Genomic DNA, 15,955 nt, shown 5'->3' with positions numbered 1-15,955 from the left:
GGCTGGCTGGAGTTGGAGAGCGACCCGGGTGAGGAGGGGGCCGGGCCGGCCGAGGGCTGGGGAGGCCGATGGGCCCGGGTCGCGCCTGCCTGACCACTACTCCCTCCTCTTGTCCCACCCAGGCCTCTTCACCCTCTTGGTGGAAGATTTTGGTAAGACCCTCTTCTGCCTGCCAGATCGGCGCTAGGGGGGACCCACGCTTGAGTCCTTATTCCAGGGCCAGGAGCTGCCCTTCCCGACCACTTTCCCTTCCTGATCGCAGGTGTCAAAGGGGTGCAGGTGGAGGAGATCTATGACCTTCAAAGCAAATGCCAGGGGTGAGTGGCCGCACACCAGGGCCGCCCCTTGCACCCAGAGTGCTGGGGAACGGCTCAGGAGAGAGTGCCCTCAAGGGAGGCAGTATCAGGAACCCCAAGTTGTAACATCTCACATAAAGAGGCATCCCTCCTCTTTGGGTATCCTCCTGGTCGAGCTGATATTTCTTTTTTCCCAATCTTCCCTTGGTGCATCCGTTTTTGTAGCAGCTCTCTCCCCAGCCCTAATTATCCTTTGATTCTGCTGCCTTTTCTGGCCTTGCAAGCAGGAAGCCCCTTGCAGAAGGAAGCCCCAGGTCACACGGTGCCTTTTGTGTAGTTGTGTAATTTATTAATTACAATGTGCCCGTGTGTGCCATGGCTTTAATCCTGACAGAGGTAATCCTGAATTGATTAGTTAGTGTGACAAGGCGCTTCCTGGGTGCCCAAACTTAAGAGTTGTCCTGGTGGTTCTGCAGAAGTGTACAAAGACTGCACCAAGAAGTCTGCTTTAACTTCCTAGGAAAGAGGAGACTGGTGTGGGTGTTCATTTGCTTTCCTGACTGCATTGGGGCCTACAAGTGAGAATGAGTGTTTAAATTCCTCATTAGACAGTTTTTGTTCTTGTCTCACTTTGTGTTCCTACCCTGTCCTGGGCCATCGGTTCCAGCTTTTCTTCTTTTAACCTAGAACCATAGACTACATAAGGAGACTGGGTGACACCTGGAATATCAGAGCCAAAAGCTTGTGCTTTGCCTGTGTCAGGCCTCTGGAGTGTGAGGGTGCAGGGCCACTTTGGACACAGTGTTGGAGAGAAGCCAGGGGAGAAGTGGGATCATAGCAAGGGCACCTGCATGATGATACAGTACAAAGGAACAGGAGGAGAAATAAGGGGATGCTGATTGCTTTCTGCCTTTTGGCTGATCTGGCTCTGTACCTTAACTTTTTCCAGCCCTGTATATGGATTTATCTTCCTGTTCAAATGGATCGAAGAGCGCCGATCCCGTCGAAAGGTCTCTACCTTGGTGGATGACACATCTGTGATTGATGACGATATTGTGAATAACATGTTCTTTGCCCACCAGGTCTGCTGGGCTCTGTGCTCTGTCTGGAGGGTGGGATGCTGTCATTTTCTTTGTTTGGGAAGTGGAAGTAGAGGAAGGCAGGAGGAGGAGATAGGTAGATACTAGGGGTGGTGGTTACTGAAATCCCCTGGCAGAAGAACTGAACTGTTATTCATTAAAAGGAGCATCTTTAGAGCAGGATGGTGTCTGCGCCAACTCTCTATGTCCCCAGATACTTGGTAGGTATTTAGTAGGTTCTTGTTAAATGAACAAACATTGAGCAAAATGAGGGTTATTTTCTGGATGTGATTGTTCCTCTCTGGATCTCCATTTCTGATGAATATGGGCTTTGGTGAGGGTTGCTGTGTATTGGTGACTATTCTTGGTTTCACAGCTGATACCCAACTCTTGTGCCACTCATGCTTTGTTGAGCGTGCTCTTGAACTGCAGCAACGTGGACTTGGGACCCACCCTGAGTCGCATGAAGGACTTCACCAAAGGCTTCAGCCCTGAGGTAGGCTGCAGTGTCTTAATCCAGGCTCACAGCCAACTGGGCATATCTGACCCTTAGGGTTACTGGTAATGCCACCACATGGTATTTGGCACTCTAAGGCTGGTTTTTTTTCAAGTGGTTATTTACATTACATCTGACCCTTAAATTAATTGTGTAAGGCAGTTGGGTTTAGGCCTAATTGTTAGGAAAGGAGACAGACCCAGGGAGGGAGGAATTTCCTTAAGTCTCAAAATGTTAGAACCTTCTCTGTTGGGACTTCTTCTGTCAGGCCAAGTTGCTCCCCAGTGTCAATTGATTACTGTGCATGGCCAGCACTGCCCAACTCTTTGAGGCTCCAGAGCTCTTTTCTATTCCACTAACTTTTTAGGAAAGTTCATCTGTGTTCCTCTTCAGAGTCCTGATTGCCTCTAGGTCTGCTCTCTGGAGCTTTGCCGCCCACCCATGGGTCCACCTGAGGAGAATTTGTTCTGATGTGGCCTTATTTTTTCTCTCCAGAGCAAAGGATACGCGATTGGCAATGCCCCAGAATTGGCCAAGGCACATAATAGCCATGCCAGGTGTGTGGAAGCTATGACAGCTGATGTGGAATGGGAGTGGGGGGAGCATCATTTTTGGGGCCCTGACTATGTCCTTCCCCAGGCCCGAGCCACGCCACCTCCCTGAGAAGCAGAACGGCCTTAGTGCAGTGCGGACCATGGAGGCGTTCCATTTTGTCAGCTATGTGCCTATCACAGGCCGGCTCTTTGAGCTGGATGGGCTGAAGGTCTACCCCATTGACCATGGTAGGCACCCTGAACAGAGGGCCTGTTGGGTTTCTCTGCCTACCTCATGGAGACCTGGGGCTCAGGGCCCTCAGGTGCTTGGGATCCAGTGGCAGCAGGGGTGGGGATTGAGGACATCTGACCCTGGCAAGGATTTTACTCTACACTATGTTGCCTGAACAGCTCCTGATTTCTTGGCTCAACTACTCTTCTCTGTCTTCCTTCCCACTCCTGGCCTGCCTAAACTCAGGGTTTCTCACCTGCTGATTTCTTGTCTTGGTCTTTCTTAGGGCCATGGGGGGAGGATGAGGAATGGACAGACAAGGCCCGGAGGGTCATCATGGAGCGTATCGGCCTCGCCACTGCAGGGTAAGGGGCCTGTGCCTACCCTGCTCTACCCTCTGGAGCTGACAGAGAGAGGCCAAGTGATTTAACTGTAGGACCACATGGTGAATCTGATGAGATCAGTCTTAAATAGTGGAGTCCTAACTCCTTGCCCTATTTCCTGCCTGGGCTGCCTACGGCCTGCTCCTGGATAGGCTGGGGAGCGGTGGGCCTTGGTGGAGCCCCGAATGGGCCAGGTGTGCTGGCTCGCTTTCTTATAGGCCCGTCACACAGCCTGTTGGAAGGCACCAACTCAGGTGTCTAGTGTGCATGGCCAGTTGCTGCCTGCCAGCTGGGGTGGGGCCTATACCTACAGCTGCAGGCATGACTGCAGGGAGCCCTGCCAGGATATCTGCCTCAACTTGATGGCAGTGCCAGGGCAGGAGCTGCTCTCACAGCTGCAGCTGTGACTGCAGGGAGCCCTACCACGACATTCGCTTCAACCTGATGGCAGTGGTGCCGGACCGCAGGATCAAGTATGAGGCCAGGTTGCATGTGTTGAAGGTGAACCGTCAGACAGTACTGGAGGCTCTGCAGCAGGTGGGTGCTCCTCCTGCTTGGACCCAGCCCAGCGCAGCCCAACCCAACCCAGCCCAACCCTCCCTGCCCTTCCCCTACTGCAGCAACTGTCTCTTATTCCAAATCATACTCTTTGGTGGATCTGGGCTTCAGCCACCACTCCTTTCCTTTGCTCTTCTTGTGGGAAAGGTGGGACTTAGGGTGGGGAGGGAGAAAAGCTTCTAAAAGGAGGTTTTGGCTGTTGTACTTCCCTGTGAGTGAGTGAATGGTAGAGCCAAGGCCATTATGCACTTAGTCCCTCAGCCCTTAGCTGTCTAAAGTAGACGCCTGGGTCTACCCTTCCTCCTCTCAGCCTTGGATTCTGTTTTTAGCTGATTAGGGTAACACAGCCAGAGCTGATTCAGACCCACAAGTCTCAAGAGTCACAGCTGCCTGAGGAGTCCAAGGCTGCCAGCAGCAAGTCACCCCTGGTGCTGGAGGCAAGCAGAACCCCAGCAGCCTCTGAGGGCACCCACACAGGTACTGGGGCACTTGGAGCTTCTTGTGGCCTTGGAGCCACCCCTCATAGCTTGATCTGGGAAGCCTGAGCAGCGTTACGTCTCTTATGGAGGTCCTTAGGCAGTGGGGGGAGGCTTTCAGCTCTCCCCTCTCAACGTAAAGGGAGAGCAGTCCTTCCCTTTAAAAAGTGCCTGTAAAAGTGCCATCACCACAGGCCCCTGGGCCCTTCCTTCTTTTCTCTAGAGGCCTTTTTCTTTCTTCCTTCTTATTTTCTCCCCCATCTCATTCTTTTCCCAGTCTTGTGGTGGGATCATGACAGAACTTGCAGACTCCCATTCTATCAGCTGACTCGGTTGCCTTTCTCTGGGAAGGGTGAGGGAGCAGTGCTGTGTCACTTGACTTAGGGAGACTGGGCTTTTCTTGGAGGTCCTACTGAAGGTCCTGCCTATGCTCCTTGCCCTGTCTCAGATGGTGCAGAGGAGGTGACTAGTTCATGCGCACAAGTCCTGACCCACAGCCCTCCCAGCAAACCCAAACTGGTGGTGAAGCCTCCAGGGAGCAGCCTCAATGGGGTTCCCCCCAACCCCACTCCCATTGTTCAGCGGCTGCCAGCCTTTCTAGACAATCACAACTATGCCAAGTCCCCCATGCAGGTAAGCTGGGAGCACCCTTGTGGTATTTTCTTCATGATTCTTTTGAGAGACTGCAACAGGCAGTTTCCCCATGTGGTTCCTGGTGTCTACCCTCTGCCTAGACCTGGGTTTCCAGGTTCCTGTGCCTGATATGCAGAGGCCCCTACAATTGCAGGGTCTTAGGGAGGCAGGGAGTACTCCTCTGACTTTAATCTAGCCATATGGCTATGAGATTAAACATTTAGGGCATGCTCCCGGTACAACTCTGTGGATTGGTCTCTATTGGCAAAATAAAGGTATGTGTTTTGGGATTCTCTCTCCTAGAAGCCCTCCATAGGCTTCTGTGCAGCGTAAGTGGGTGGCAGCCTTCCCAGGAGCCAGAGGTGGGCTTTGGAGCACCTGGAGGGGTTCAGCTAACTCAGCCACTTCGGTGTTCTCTCTGGGTGTGTCTATGCTCAGCCTAGGCTGAGCAGCCCCTACTCATGACTGCCCTGGTCTCTGCTGCAGGAGGAGGAAGACCTGGCAGCAGGTGTGGGCCGCAGCCGAGTTCCAGTCCGCCCACCCCAGCAGTACTCAGATGATGAGGATGACTATGAGGATGACGAGGACGATGACATGCAGAATACCAACTCTGCCATCAGGTCAGTTCTGACTCTAAAAGGCTACCAGGCTCTGGGTACCTCAGATCCTATGCTGAATATCTCAGTCTATATCTAAGAATGTCCTTCAGAGATGACACTGAGCACCTACAGAGTGCAGGGCCCTGGGGGAGGCTGGTATGAAGGAGCTAATCCCAGGTTCCCAAGCAGTTTTTTGGTGGGCTTGGGGGAGGGCTGAATACATAAGCATATATCAAGGCTTGTCCTGTTGGAGGCGGCCTTTCAGCTGGGTCTTGAAGGATTGGTTGGGGCTGGGATGGAGGAGACATGGGGGCTGGGGTGACAGCTTTGTTAAAAGACATGGCATTAGCAAAAGCGCTGAAGTGAGGCAGTTGGGACAGAGGAGGTGTCCTTTGAGGATATCTGGCTGCAGTTAACAGAACATAGCATGTCAGACTTGGTGTGGCTGGGCTAAGCTGCTTGGACCAAGTATGAGGAATATCGGGGTTAGCCCCTGGAGGTCAGGGTGTGTTCAAGCCATTTGCTGCTGGGTGTGGTCACCTGGCTGTTCCCTTGCCTCACCTCTTCATGGGCCCCACAGGTACAAGCGGAAGGGGACAGGGAAGCCAGTGTCATTGAGTGGTTCTGCCGATGGGCAGCTGTCAGTGCTGCAACCCAACACCATCAACGTCTTGGCTGAGAAGCTCAAAGAGTCCCAGAAGGACCTCTCAATTCCTCTGTCTATCAAAACTAGCAGTGGTGCTGGGAGTCCAGCTGTGGCAGTGGCCACTCACTCTCAGCCCTCCCCCACCCCAAGCAATGAGAGCACTGACACAGCCTCTGAGATTGGCAGTGCTTTCAATTCACCGCTGCGCTCGCCCATCCGCTCAGCCAACCCAACACGGCCCTCCAGTCCTGTCACCTCCCACATCTCCAAAGTACTTTTTGGAGAGGATGACAGCCTGCTGCGTGTTGACTGTATACGCTACAACCGTGCAGTCCGTGACCTGGGTCCTGTCATCAGCACAGGCCTGCTGCACCTGGCTGAGGATGGTGTGCTGAGTCCCCTGACACTGACAGGTGGGCCTTGGACTGGCTCACTGGCCACTTGGTTCACCCAGGAGGGAGGAGGGAGGTGGCCAAGTGACCACAAAGTGTCCGGCACTCTTATGGGTCTTCTTGTGACTTCTCTTCCCAGAAAGTGGGAAGGGTTCCTCACCCTCCATCAGACAGAGCCAAGGCAACCAGGGTTCCGGCAGCCCAGTAGAGAAGGAGATGGTGGAAGCTACAGACAGCAGAGAGAAGATGGGGCTGGTGAGGCCCGGTGAGCCCTTGAGTGGGGAGAAGTACTCACCCAAGGTGGGTCTCCTTTGTGGCTTTCTCCTTATCCAAACAGAGGGAAGGGCCTGAGCTGCTGCTGCCTAGGTGCTAGGTGTGAAGATGGTGGCTGGAGCCAGGTGCCAGGAAGTCTTTCTGGGTTGGGTGGTGGCAGAGGCTCAGGAGGCTTGGACTTGGGCTACTCTCCTTGCCTCTGGCTGCCTCCTGGTAGTGGGGCTTTGTTGCTGGCTGGCCCCATCCCAGGTGCAGTGTTGGGTTTTGGCAGGAGCTGCTGGCACTGCTGAAGTGTGTGGAGGCTGAGATTGCAAACTATGAGGCCTGCCTCAAGGAGGAAGTGGAGAAGAGGAAGAAGTTCAAGGTGGGTGATCTTGCTATCTGCCTGATCCTCTGCCCCCTCTCGAGGTCAGCAAGTAGCTGCTTTGAGGAGATGGGCTGGAGTGTCCTCAACCTTCTTCTGTCCCACAGATTGATGACCAGAGAAGGACCCACAACTACGATGAGTTCATCTGCACCTTCATCTCCATGCTGGCTCAGGAAGGTGAGGGCCCCACTGCCGCATCTTAACAGACATGCCCTGCTCAGGGCCATGTCCTTCAGATTCCTGCTCCCTCAGATTTCTCCTGAGGCTTGAGCAGACCGTGGACACCGGGAGGATCATGACAGCCTCAGCACCCATCATGAGGCATCCAGTCACTTGCTCAAGGGTCTCTGCCTCTCCACAGGCATGCTGGCCAACCTGGTGGAGCAGAATATCTCTGTGCGGCGGCGCCAAGGGGTCAGCATTGGGCGGCTCCACAAGCAACGGAAGCCTGACAGGCGGAAACGCTCTCGCCCTTACAAGGCCAAGCGCCAGTGAGGACTGCTGGCCCTGACTCTGCAGCCCACTCTTGCCGCGTGGCCCTCACCAGGGTCCCTCTCTGCCACACACCCCCTTTCCCAGTATTACTGAATAGTTCCTGCCAGAGAGCCCAGGCCCTGGTGATGGGAACCAAGCCACATTCCCTGCATCATGCCCTGGGGCCTGGCAGGGAGCAGGTCAGCCCCATAGTGCTCAGGAGGCAGCAGCTGGAGCTGGCACAGCAAGGCACTGCAGCTTCCTCCACAGCCGGCTGTGGAGTGGCAACCTGGCCGTTCTGCCCGGGCTGCAGAATATATATTTTACCTATCAGAGACATCTATTTTTCTGGGCTTCAACCCATCTTGCCACCATGTTGACATAGCCACCTTCCTGACTCTGCTTTCTCTCTTAGCAGCTGTCATTCCGGTGGGCCCAGGTCCCTGTGTCACGCTCGGTTCAGTCCTGCAGGGTCCCAGCCAGGGGCCTGGGTGGGCATTGGGCCCTGCTGTTCTAGCCCCAGCTGCCAGCCTGTCCCTGTTATGAGGAAACCAGGCCTACTCCTCATTCCTCTTGGGAGAATGCCACACTCGGACCTGGTTTCGGGGCTAGATTAGGAGTGGGATATCCCAGCAGGAGTGGGATGAACAGCTTGCTGGGATCCCATGGCTTGAGTGAGAAGCATTTGAACTGTTTGGTGCCCTCGAAACTGTCCTCTAGGCGAACTTGTTGAGATTGCTCTCTACAGCAGGGTTCTAGGGCTCTTTGCCTTCAGTGTTGTGGCCCTCGCTGTGGGCCTTCCTTGGACTCCTGGTCTCTGTCCCTGGGACATGGGGCTCAGAGGGAGGAGCCTCTTCCCAGCCCCTCAGTATTATTGTGTCTCCCTCTTCTTAGGGATAGCAGAGATAGGGCTGCTTGCAGGAAGCTAGCACCACTCAGCTCGTCCTGCTCACCAGCATCCTTAGCCTCTGTACAGCACTCAGGGTGGGGGACAGAGCATTGAGAAGGCCAGTTGGAGCCCTGTGTTCCCAGAGGGCCTGATGCCAATGAGTTATGGGCCCAGCACTGCTTCTGAAGCTCAGGCCTCAAATATAGCTCCATGGCCTCCACCAGATGGCTTTGAAGGTGATCCCAGCAGGCCTTATACCTGTACATAGTGACTTGGGGGGCTGGCAGGTGTGGCAGCTGCCTCTCTGGGCTGAACACAGCTTGACCCCTCCAGCCCCTGTAAATAGTGGATCTATGAATGAATAAAACTCTTGAGAAATGAACCCTCCTGTGGCTGGGCTCTGTAGCTGGGGTCTGTAGGCGGGGCTGTGGTGGTAGTGAGGGACCTACAGTCCTGTGACCAGAGAGGTAAGAAGTATGCAGTCCTGGGTGTCCAGCTTTCTCCTGGATCCTTGGGACCCTAGGCCTGGGATTTGGGACCTAAGCTGAGGAGCTTCAGGTAGCCTGTGGACAGGGTACACTTTGCAAAGAGAGGGCCATGGCTTTCAACACACCTGGTGGCTTTGCAACCTAGAGAAGTGCTGGGGCTCTGGATCAAGGAAACAGGGCTCCCACTAGTCCTGCCTGGTGTATTCTCCTGGAGGGGCGCTGGGATCTGAGTAGGTACATGTCTCTTCCCTTGTGTTTGGACAGGTACAGCAAGCCAAGGCTGCTGCCTCTGTCCCTCTGTCCCCTGCTGAGTGCATCCTCTGCTGAGGCGCCTGCATCCCTCACCACCCCCAGCAGTGAGTCCTATGGACAGTACCTCATGCATGCAGCTAAGCACAACTGAACTGCTTATAAAATTCAACTTTAATGGCCCCAGCCCTCCTGTCTAATGAGTCTAGTAGTCCAGGGCACAAATGAGGGCCACACCACGCTTTATCCAATGTTTCTGGGGCTGGTCGGTGGGAATCTCCACAGCAATGACATAGTTGGTGGAGTGGCCTGTGGTTGATAGTGTTCCTGGAGCAAGCATGGAGAGGGGAAGGTTAGGTCATGCCTCGTTACAACTAGAGCAGGGATGGGGTAGGGCCAAGGCCAGAGGGTTCGGAAGACTACACTGGGGACAGGAAAGGGGTCCTGACCCAAGAGGAAGCCTGCCTGGTGAGTGGGTCTGGCCAAGGTTCAGGACTACCCATTGTTATTGCACTGGAGATTGGAGCTAGGGGTAGGAGAGTTGATGCTGCTTTTCATTCTCTGATAGGCCAAGCCCAAGCCCAAGCCCATCCCTGCTCTGGGCCTCAGTTACCCTGGCAGGCTGGGCTTGTAGGCTCCCGGGACCTAAGGTGGATCTGCTGAGAGAAGCAAGTAGTAGGCAGTGAGCTCAGGGGCTGCATCCTGCAGACCTGGTTCCAGCTCCTGAGCATTAACCTGCCTGTTGCTGGCCTGGCTCTATCCTGGCCCAAACCTGTTGCCCTTCCTGTTCAGCTAACTTGGGTGAGTCTGACTGGCTTGGGCTAGGCTGGGTCAGTACTGGGCACCCACCCATAGTATAGGCTCCCTGCCCTGAACCCCATACCAGCACGGGTCAGTGTCTTATAGATGGGGCACAGATAGAAGTCCTGGTCCTGGGCCTTGCGGTTGGGCGTTGGCAACAGCCAGATAACAGCCATCTCTGTGTACAGCTCCTTGGGCCGAGACTCGGCCAGTTGAAAGGTCACTGGATCCCAGCGGGCACCTTCTAGGAATAGTCCATGGATATAGCACCCTACTTGGGGCCTGTTCTTGAACTCCGATGGTGCTCGGGACATCACCTGTGGTCAACACACAGACATACCCACACATACCAGTACCCAGAATCTGGGTTAGGATTTTGGTCATGAGGCACAAACTCCCTCCTGAGAGCTGCTGCCTCCCTGCCCATCACTTAGCCCTGGCCTACAGTCTGTTCTACCCCTGGGAATTTCCCTGGGGCTCGTGGCCTTTTCTGGCCTGGGTTTTCCCAATCTTTTTGCTCAGGGTCCCCCAACTGCCAACCAGCCATGGCCTCAGTGCCCCTCCTGCCTGGACTGTACCCTAGGCTGTCACCTGACCTGGCCCTGGCTGTGCCCAGACCTTGAAATCAAAGGAGATGGTGTCAATGGAGATTACAGATTTGCGGGCAAAGTTCTGTAGAGTGCCTGTCAAGAAAGCCTGTGGGAAGAAGAAGCCACTGATCCAGAAGACAGCTGGGATGCCATCTCGGATCCACTCCTGCAGAAAGTTCAGGCGTTGCAGCAGGTCCATGACCCATGAGGACAGTGGCTTGAGTGATGGGTAGGCCTTGGCATTCCAGAGCTCAGGCACAGTATTGTTGTACAGGCTGGCAGCCATCAGCTCCAGCTGCGAGGACATCACTACCAGTCCTTTGAGTGCCTTGAGCAGATCTTGTAGCGTTTGATTGATCACTTCCAGCAGCCGGTTGTACCTATGGGGTCAGTGGCAAGGAAGCAGGCATTGGGCTGGAGTCCTGTGGTGCTATCTATGCTTTCCAGTTCAGGACATGGACGGAAAACCAATGGCAGAATATAAAGGTTAAGAGTGTAGAGTTGGGTCAGGCAGCCTAGGTACAAATCCCAGCTCTGGCCTTTAGCAAATGTGTGAACTTGGACAGGTCACTTAACTTCTTTTGGGCCTCAGTTTACTCATCTATCTAATGGGAATAACAAAAATGTGACTGAGAGGATAGATGTATAGCACTTGGCATGTCACCTGGCCCATAGTAAGTCCTGTTGTCATTTCTCTGCAGTCCAATGGCTGCTGACTCAGGGCAGGGTGTGGCAGGGGGGATTACCTAATGATCTCTTGTACTAGCACTGTGTTCATTGATTCCTCATATAGCACGGGGTACTTGGATATCACCCATTTCACGTTGACAGGCTCAGGCACATTCAAGAGAATGTTCTGGGCCACATCCTTTACTATCTGCAGAGGCAAAGAGACATTGGGGTCAGGGCTGGCTCCTCTTGGCCCCTGTAGGATTCCACGTACAGAGCTCCTTCCCACAGGGAAGCAAGCAGGATGGTGGAGCACAGTCCCGTCCAGCCTTAGGCCCCTTCCCCAACACTACCTACCTCCTCGTGGCTCTGGCCTCCTACAGAGGATGATTTGGGTTGCAGCTGGACAATGGTTCCCAGCAGGGCAAATGTCTCATTCTGGGCGAAGGTGATGTTGGCGTTGTCATGCAGGCCAAAGATCTCAGGCATATCATTGAGTGGGAGGCTCTTGATGTAGGTGAGATAGCCCTAGGAGTCAGGAGGGCTAAAACTGAAGCCCCTGCCTTGCTCTCCCCTCACCTTGGCACATCTCCCACTCGTCACCCTGGCTATAACCCTATGCATCTTCCTGTTCCTAGGACTTCAGGCCTCCGAGGCACTGTTGTATGGTCCTTGCTTCCCTTCCTGCCCCCTTCTCAATGGCATCCACTCCCTGCTTCTCCATGCCACAGCCCAGACCTGTCACATTGCCTCCTGCCACAGGCCCTTTGCATTGATGACACACCCAACCCAGCCATAGCCCGTGACTTCTCCCCACACATCCTAGGGGAGGTCTTATTTCCTCAGCAAATTCTCCATGACTGCATAGTCTGGGCTTGGCTACTGTGTTAAAGGAGCTACCCCAAGCCTAGTTCTCTCCCCACAAAGCTGAGCTCAGGGGCAGGTACTGACTCCACCTCCCTCACCATGGCTGTCTTTGCAGGATGGATTGGTCAAGGGGCCAAGGGGAGAGAAGTTGTTGGAGAGCAGGGCTGTGTCTCCTCTCATCCAGCACCAAGGTGTTCATGGCATCCCAGGACCCTAACTGGGCAGGCCCCCTCCCGTACTGCCCTTGGGGGTGGACTCACGTTGAGGTCATAGGTGGGTTGGATCTGGTGGTAGACACCTGAGGAGCTGTAGCTGTGCTCCGGGGAGAGCACGGTGGGGTTGTAGAAGTCCTCCAGGATGTTCATGACACAGCGCCGGTCCCAGTCGTCAGTGACGCGGCCCCCATAGTTGATCTCCCCTGCCGTGTACTTGAGGACCTACGGGGTGGGTGGGTGAGGGGCCCGCAGGAGTGCCCGAGCCCCTGGCCCCAGCCTGTCCCTGGCCCACCTTGTAGGGGATGTCATCATATTCGTCTAAGAACATCTTGAGCTGGCTGATGCAGATGCGCAGGTCTCCATCCGTGAACTCGTAGGGGATGTTGAAGCCCAGAGGCCCAAACTTGCGGCGCTCCAGGGCGTTCCCATGGAACAGGCACAGAGACAGCAGCAGGGACTTGAATTCCATCACCTGCAGGAGGTGGGGGGCAGGGATGTGGATGTGAGGGGTAAGCATGGGGGCAGGTAGGGTGGGCATGTACCACATGTGTCTCACCTTGTGACAGGAGTTGAGGAAGTCGTCACTGAGGCTGCTGTAGGACTTCAACAGATTGGCCTTGACACCACGTGGTGGCTCAATTGTCATTTTGGAGCCGTTCTGCAGGATGGACACTGGGAACTTGTTGCTGGGGAGACTGGTGAGCCACAGGCGGAAGTCCCGGTGCACCTGGTGGCCATGCTCCACATGAGCATCGGAACCCATACCAGCTGGCTGCTCCAACACCAGGGTCCCTCCTCCCCAGGGACCTTGGGCCCACCCTCAGTCTGACTCCATCCCTGGAAAGGCTGCATGGACAATTGACTAAGAATATAGGCTTTGGCAAGTCCCAGGGCCACTGGTCTGTGCTGGGTGGCCCTGGGCAAGTCACATCACCACTTGTACACGTAACTCAGGAAGCCATTGAGAAGATTAATCTAATCGATGTGTGGTATGTGTGTCGGTCACTGAGAACTTGCTGTCACTGAGTGCTTGAGGCTGGACTGAGTGCTTTGCATGTTTATTTTATTTAAGCCTCATTAGTCCCTGATGAATGTACCAGTAATCCCTTCAGCAGAGGCGATCCCAGTGGGTCTGTGATGGGCAGGGTAATGCACCTTGTCAGGGTTGATGTGCTCGATGAGGCGTTCTAGGGCTGGCATCCAGCTTGGTGCCAGGTGGCAGTTCTGGAAGAAGACCCACTTGCCCCTCTCTATGGAGCTGCGCATCATGGCTTCTGCCCGAGGGCCCTATGGGGTGGGAGCACTGAGTGTGGGGGAACAGCTGGCTCCAATCCCCGCCCCCCACCCATTCCCTTCCTCCCTGCCTAGTTCTTACTTGCCCCTGGCCCAGGGAGATGGCTGAGAGTTTCTTGGAGAACTTCATTTCTTCGGCAAACTTGTAGAGGTCGGCAGCGGGGTCTGTGCCAGGTGACAGCACAAAGATGAGGGGTATGATGGAGTTGGAGTCTTTGAACACCGCTGACAGGTTGGCTGTCTGTGAGGGCAGAAAGAGATGCTGGGACCACCTGGGGCTGAAGAGACACTGGGACCAGGGCAGAGGGGAGGATCCTTGGGTTTGCAGAGAGGTCCCAGAAGGGATTCCTGATGAGGTCAGAAACCTCCCAGAGCCTTTAGGGAGTGGGCAGGAGTCCTGGATTGACCAGGGCTGCAGAGTAGTCTATCTAGGTGCAGCCAGGGCCCTGGGACCCAGGATGGGGACTAACCCAGGGTGTCAGTTCTGCCTGGGTGCTAGCACTTGCCTGGGGCTCAATGAAGCGTGGCTCCAGGTTGGTGGCCACAAAGTCTTGCATGGCGTTGGTAACCTTATCCCCACGCAGGCAGCGGAGGACTAGCAGCTTCTGGAACTGGTCTAGGTACTGGTTCCAGATTCCAGGCAAGGGCTCCCTGCAACAGTGCCCATATCTCCATGAGAGCCAGCTTATAGCAGATCATTGGCCCCAGGGATTCTGCAGGCTGGATGGCAGGGGAGAGTGGGGCATCCCAGGGGTACAGCATTGGAGGCACCAAAAAGATGTGGCCGCAGCTTCAGGGCAATCTTGGGTGGCCTCTCAGAGAAGGCTCCTGGGCCAGCCTTTTCCTAGGGTGTCATCCCTTGATGTGCCTATCTTGCCATTGGGACCCAGCTAACCGATGGGGCTCCAGGCTGTCGAAAATGATCCGGAATTCTGAGAGGTGCTTCACAAAGTCAGAAGAGAAGGAGGAAAAGGTTGTCAGGTTTGAGAGTGCCAGGATGTCTCGCCAGGCCCGGTCTGACAGCCAGTCTGGAGCTGGATTCTCAGTCACCATCTGGATGGAGCCTCCAGACAGGAGGTAGCGCCACTCACTCTGGCAGGGGACAGAGGGAGGCTGGTGCCCAGGTCCTGTGGCCAGCTTCTCCCTTCCTCTGGGCATCCCCACCTAGCAGTGCCTCTCCTACAATGCTGACCGAAAGCAACTGAGTCCCCCCTTGGAGGTGGTAGCTTAACTAAAGGTCTGGTCAGTGTCCCCACTCTGCCTTTTCCTGGTTGTATGCCCTCTCTGAGTCTCCGTCTCCTTATTTGGAAAGTGAGAATAATCAGAACTCAGCTTCCCTAGCCAAAGTCCAGTGTCTGGCACATAGGTAGGGCTTGAGCAGTGGTGGCTGCCACTCTCATTATCTTGGCAGGGCTCTCCAATGCACCATGAAATACCTGGGGTTTCATGAGAGTATGGTCTCCTGGCCAAGCAGGTAAGGGAGGCTAAGGACAGTCTGTCCTGGGGACAGTCTCTGTGCTCACCAGCACATTCAAGGCTCTGAGAAGGCCTGTGCTCACAACCCTCAATGGGCCCCTCAATGGGCCACAATCAACTCAGGGTCTTCTGGCTGTTTTTAACCAAGGAGTTGCTTCCTCTGCCCCTTTGCCCTTGCCATGCCCTCATGCCTGGCTTGCCCTTCCCTTGTACCCTGTTCTTAGGTCCTGCAACAGGGCAGCCCCTCAGGCAGACTGTCCTGGGTCGGCTGCCCACCTGGCCATCGCTCTGCCCATGTACCTGGGTGATCTTGCCCTCATTCATCATGATGCGGACACACAGCAGGAAGGCAAACATCAGCTTGTGCTTCTCAAAGAGGCTGCGGCACACGTTGCTATAGAGACTGTAGGTCAGGTAGCGGTTGATGTTGGAGATGCGCTTCTTCAGGTTGTCTACAGGATAGAGAGTGATGACAGAGTATGGGGAGAGGAGAGAGGAAGGCAGGTCCTTGGGGTGCAGCCCAGCCTGACCGGCCTCCCCAGTAGCCAAAGGGGCAGCCTGGGCCTCCCCTTGGGGCATGTCATGTTTCCAGGGAAGGAGCCCCAAGAAGAGTAGGGAGTGGTGTGTCTTCTTATGTATCACAAGTCTGATGTGAGAGTATATACCAGTGAACGTGAGCACAAGTTTACATGTGTATGCCCCACAGTGGAAATGTGTCCATACGGGGTGGGAGCCTGGTATGCCCTCATGCCAGCACTACCTGCCCTCTCTGAGTTGGCGATGCCTGAGAGGAAGATGTTGAGAAACCACTCAAGGGAGTACTGGTACATGGGGTCCACATTGGCCAGGTCAGACACACAAAAGAAGAGGATCTGGGTGCGGACGGCCACAGGTATGTACTCCATGCGCGTGAGGTCAATGTCCTTCTCTGTCTGCTCTGCAATCCTGACTTTGGCCTGGAGGTTTGGTGGGGGAGGAGTC

At 54.9% G+C, this 15,955-nt stretch overlaps 2 protein-coding genes across 2 annotated transcripts in view; one reads left to right on the top strand and one right to left on the bottom strand.

The window, feature by feature from the left end:
• Positions 1-8,708, top strand: BAP1 (BRCA1 associated protein 1). Its single transcript, XM_008054958.2, has 17 exons — positions 1-28; positions 123-152; positions 263-317; positions 1,246-1,378; positions 1,752-1,871; positions 2,367-2,428; positions 2,511-2,653; positions 2,923-3,001; positions 3,433-3,556; positions 3,907-4,054; positions 4,502-4,686; positions 5,173-5,306; positions 5,866-6,344; positions 6,463-6,623; positions 6,868-6,960; positions 7,068-7,140; positions 7,325-8,708. The coding sequence occupies exons 4-17, from the start codon at positions 1,361-1,363 to the stop codon at positions 7,456-7,458; spliced, it is 1,953 nt and encodes a 650-aa protein (XP_008053149.1). The 5' UTR covers positions 1-28; positions 123-152; positions 263-317; positions 1,246-1,360; the 3' UTR covers positions 7,459-8,708.
• Positions 8,709-9,217: 509 nt separating this feature from the next.
• DNAH1 (dynein axonemal heavy chain 1) overlaps positions 9,218-15,955 on the bottom strand; it is a gene marked incomplete at its 5' end in the record, with an annotated part of 44,259 nt that continues 37,521 nt past the window's right edge. Inside the window, 14 exons of the mRNA XM_008054983.1 lie at positions 9,218-9,390; positions 9,947-10,181; positions 10,483-10,834; positions 11,201-11,331; positions 11,481-11,651; positions 12,251-12,427; positions 12,498-12,677; positions 12,762-12,932; positions 13,361-13,492; positions 13,581-13,739; positions 14,005-14,149; positions 14,394-14,590; positions 15,275-15,426; positions 15,735-15,930. Coding sequence (XP_008053174.1) covers positions 9,269-9,390; positions 9,947-10,181; positions 10,483-10,834; positions 11,201-11,331; positions 11,481-11,651; positions 12,251-12,427; positions 12,498-12,677; positions 12,762-12,932; positions 13,361-13,492; positions 13,581-13,739; positions 14,005-14,149; positions 14,394-14,590; positions 15,275-15,426; positions 15,735-15,930 — 2,520 coding nt within the window. The remainder of the gene's footprint in view (positions 9,391-9,946; positions 10,182-10,482; positions 10,835-11,200; positions 11,332-11,480; positions 11,652-12,250; positions 12,428-12,497; positions 12,678-12,761; positions 12,933-13,360; positions 13,493-13,580; positions 13,740-14,004; positions 14,150-14,393; positions 14,591-15,274; positions 15,427-15,734; positions 15,931-15,955) is intronic.

The sequence above is a fragment of the Carlito syrichta genome, unplaced genomic scaffold (genome assembly GCF_000164805.1).
Source record: "Carlito syrichta isolate Samal-C Ts95f unplaced genomic scaffold, Tarsius_syrichta-2.0.1 Scaffold301625, whole genome shotgun sequence".
Taxonomy (NCBI): Eukaryota; Metazoa; Chordata; class Mammalia; order Primates; family Tarsiidae; genus Carlito; species Carlito syrichta.
Note: the sequence above shows the minus strand (reverse complement) of the source record. Positions and strands in the feature narration are given on the sequence as shown.

What these genes read in the sequence shown, in the direction of transcription:
- BAP1 (XM_008054958.2), top strand. An exon ending in GGGAGAAGTACTCACCCAAG is followed by an intron (nt 6,624 to 6,867) that starts GTGGGTCTCCTT and finishes GGGTTTTGGCAG; the next exon opens with GAGCTGCTGGCACTGCTGAA. An exon ending in AGAAGAGGAAGAAGTTCAAG is followed by an intron (nt 6,961 to 7,067) that starts GTGGGTGATCTT and finishes TCTGTCCCACAG; the next exon opens with ATTGATGACCAGAGAAGGAC.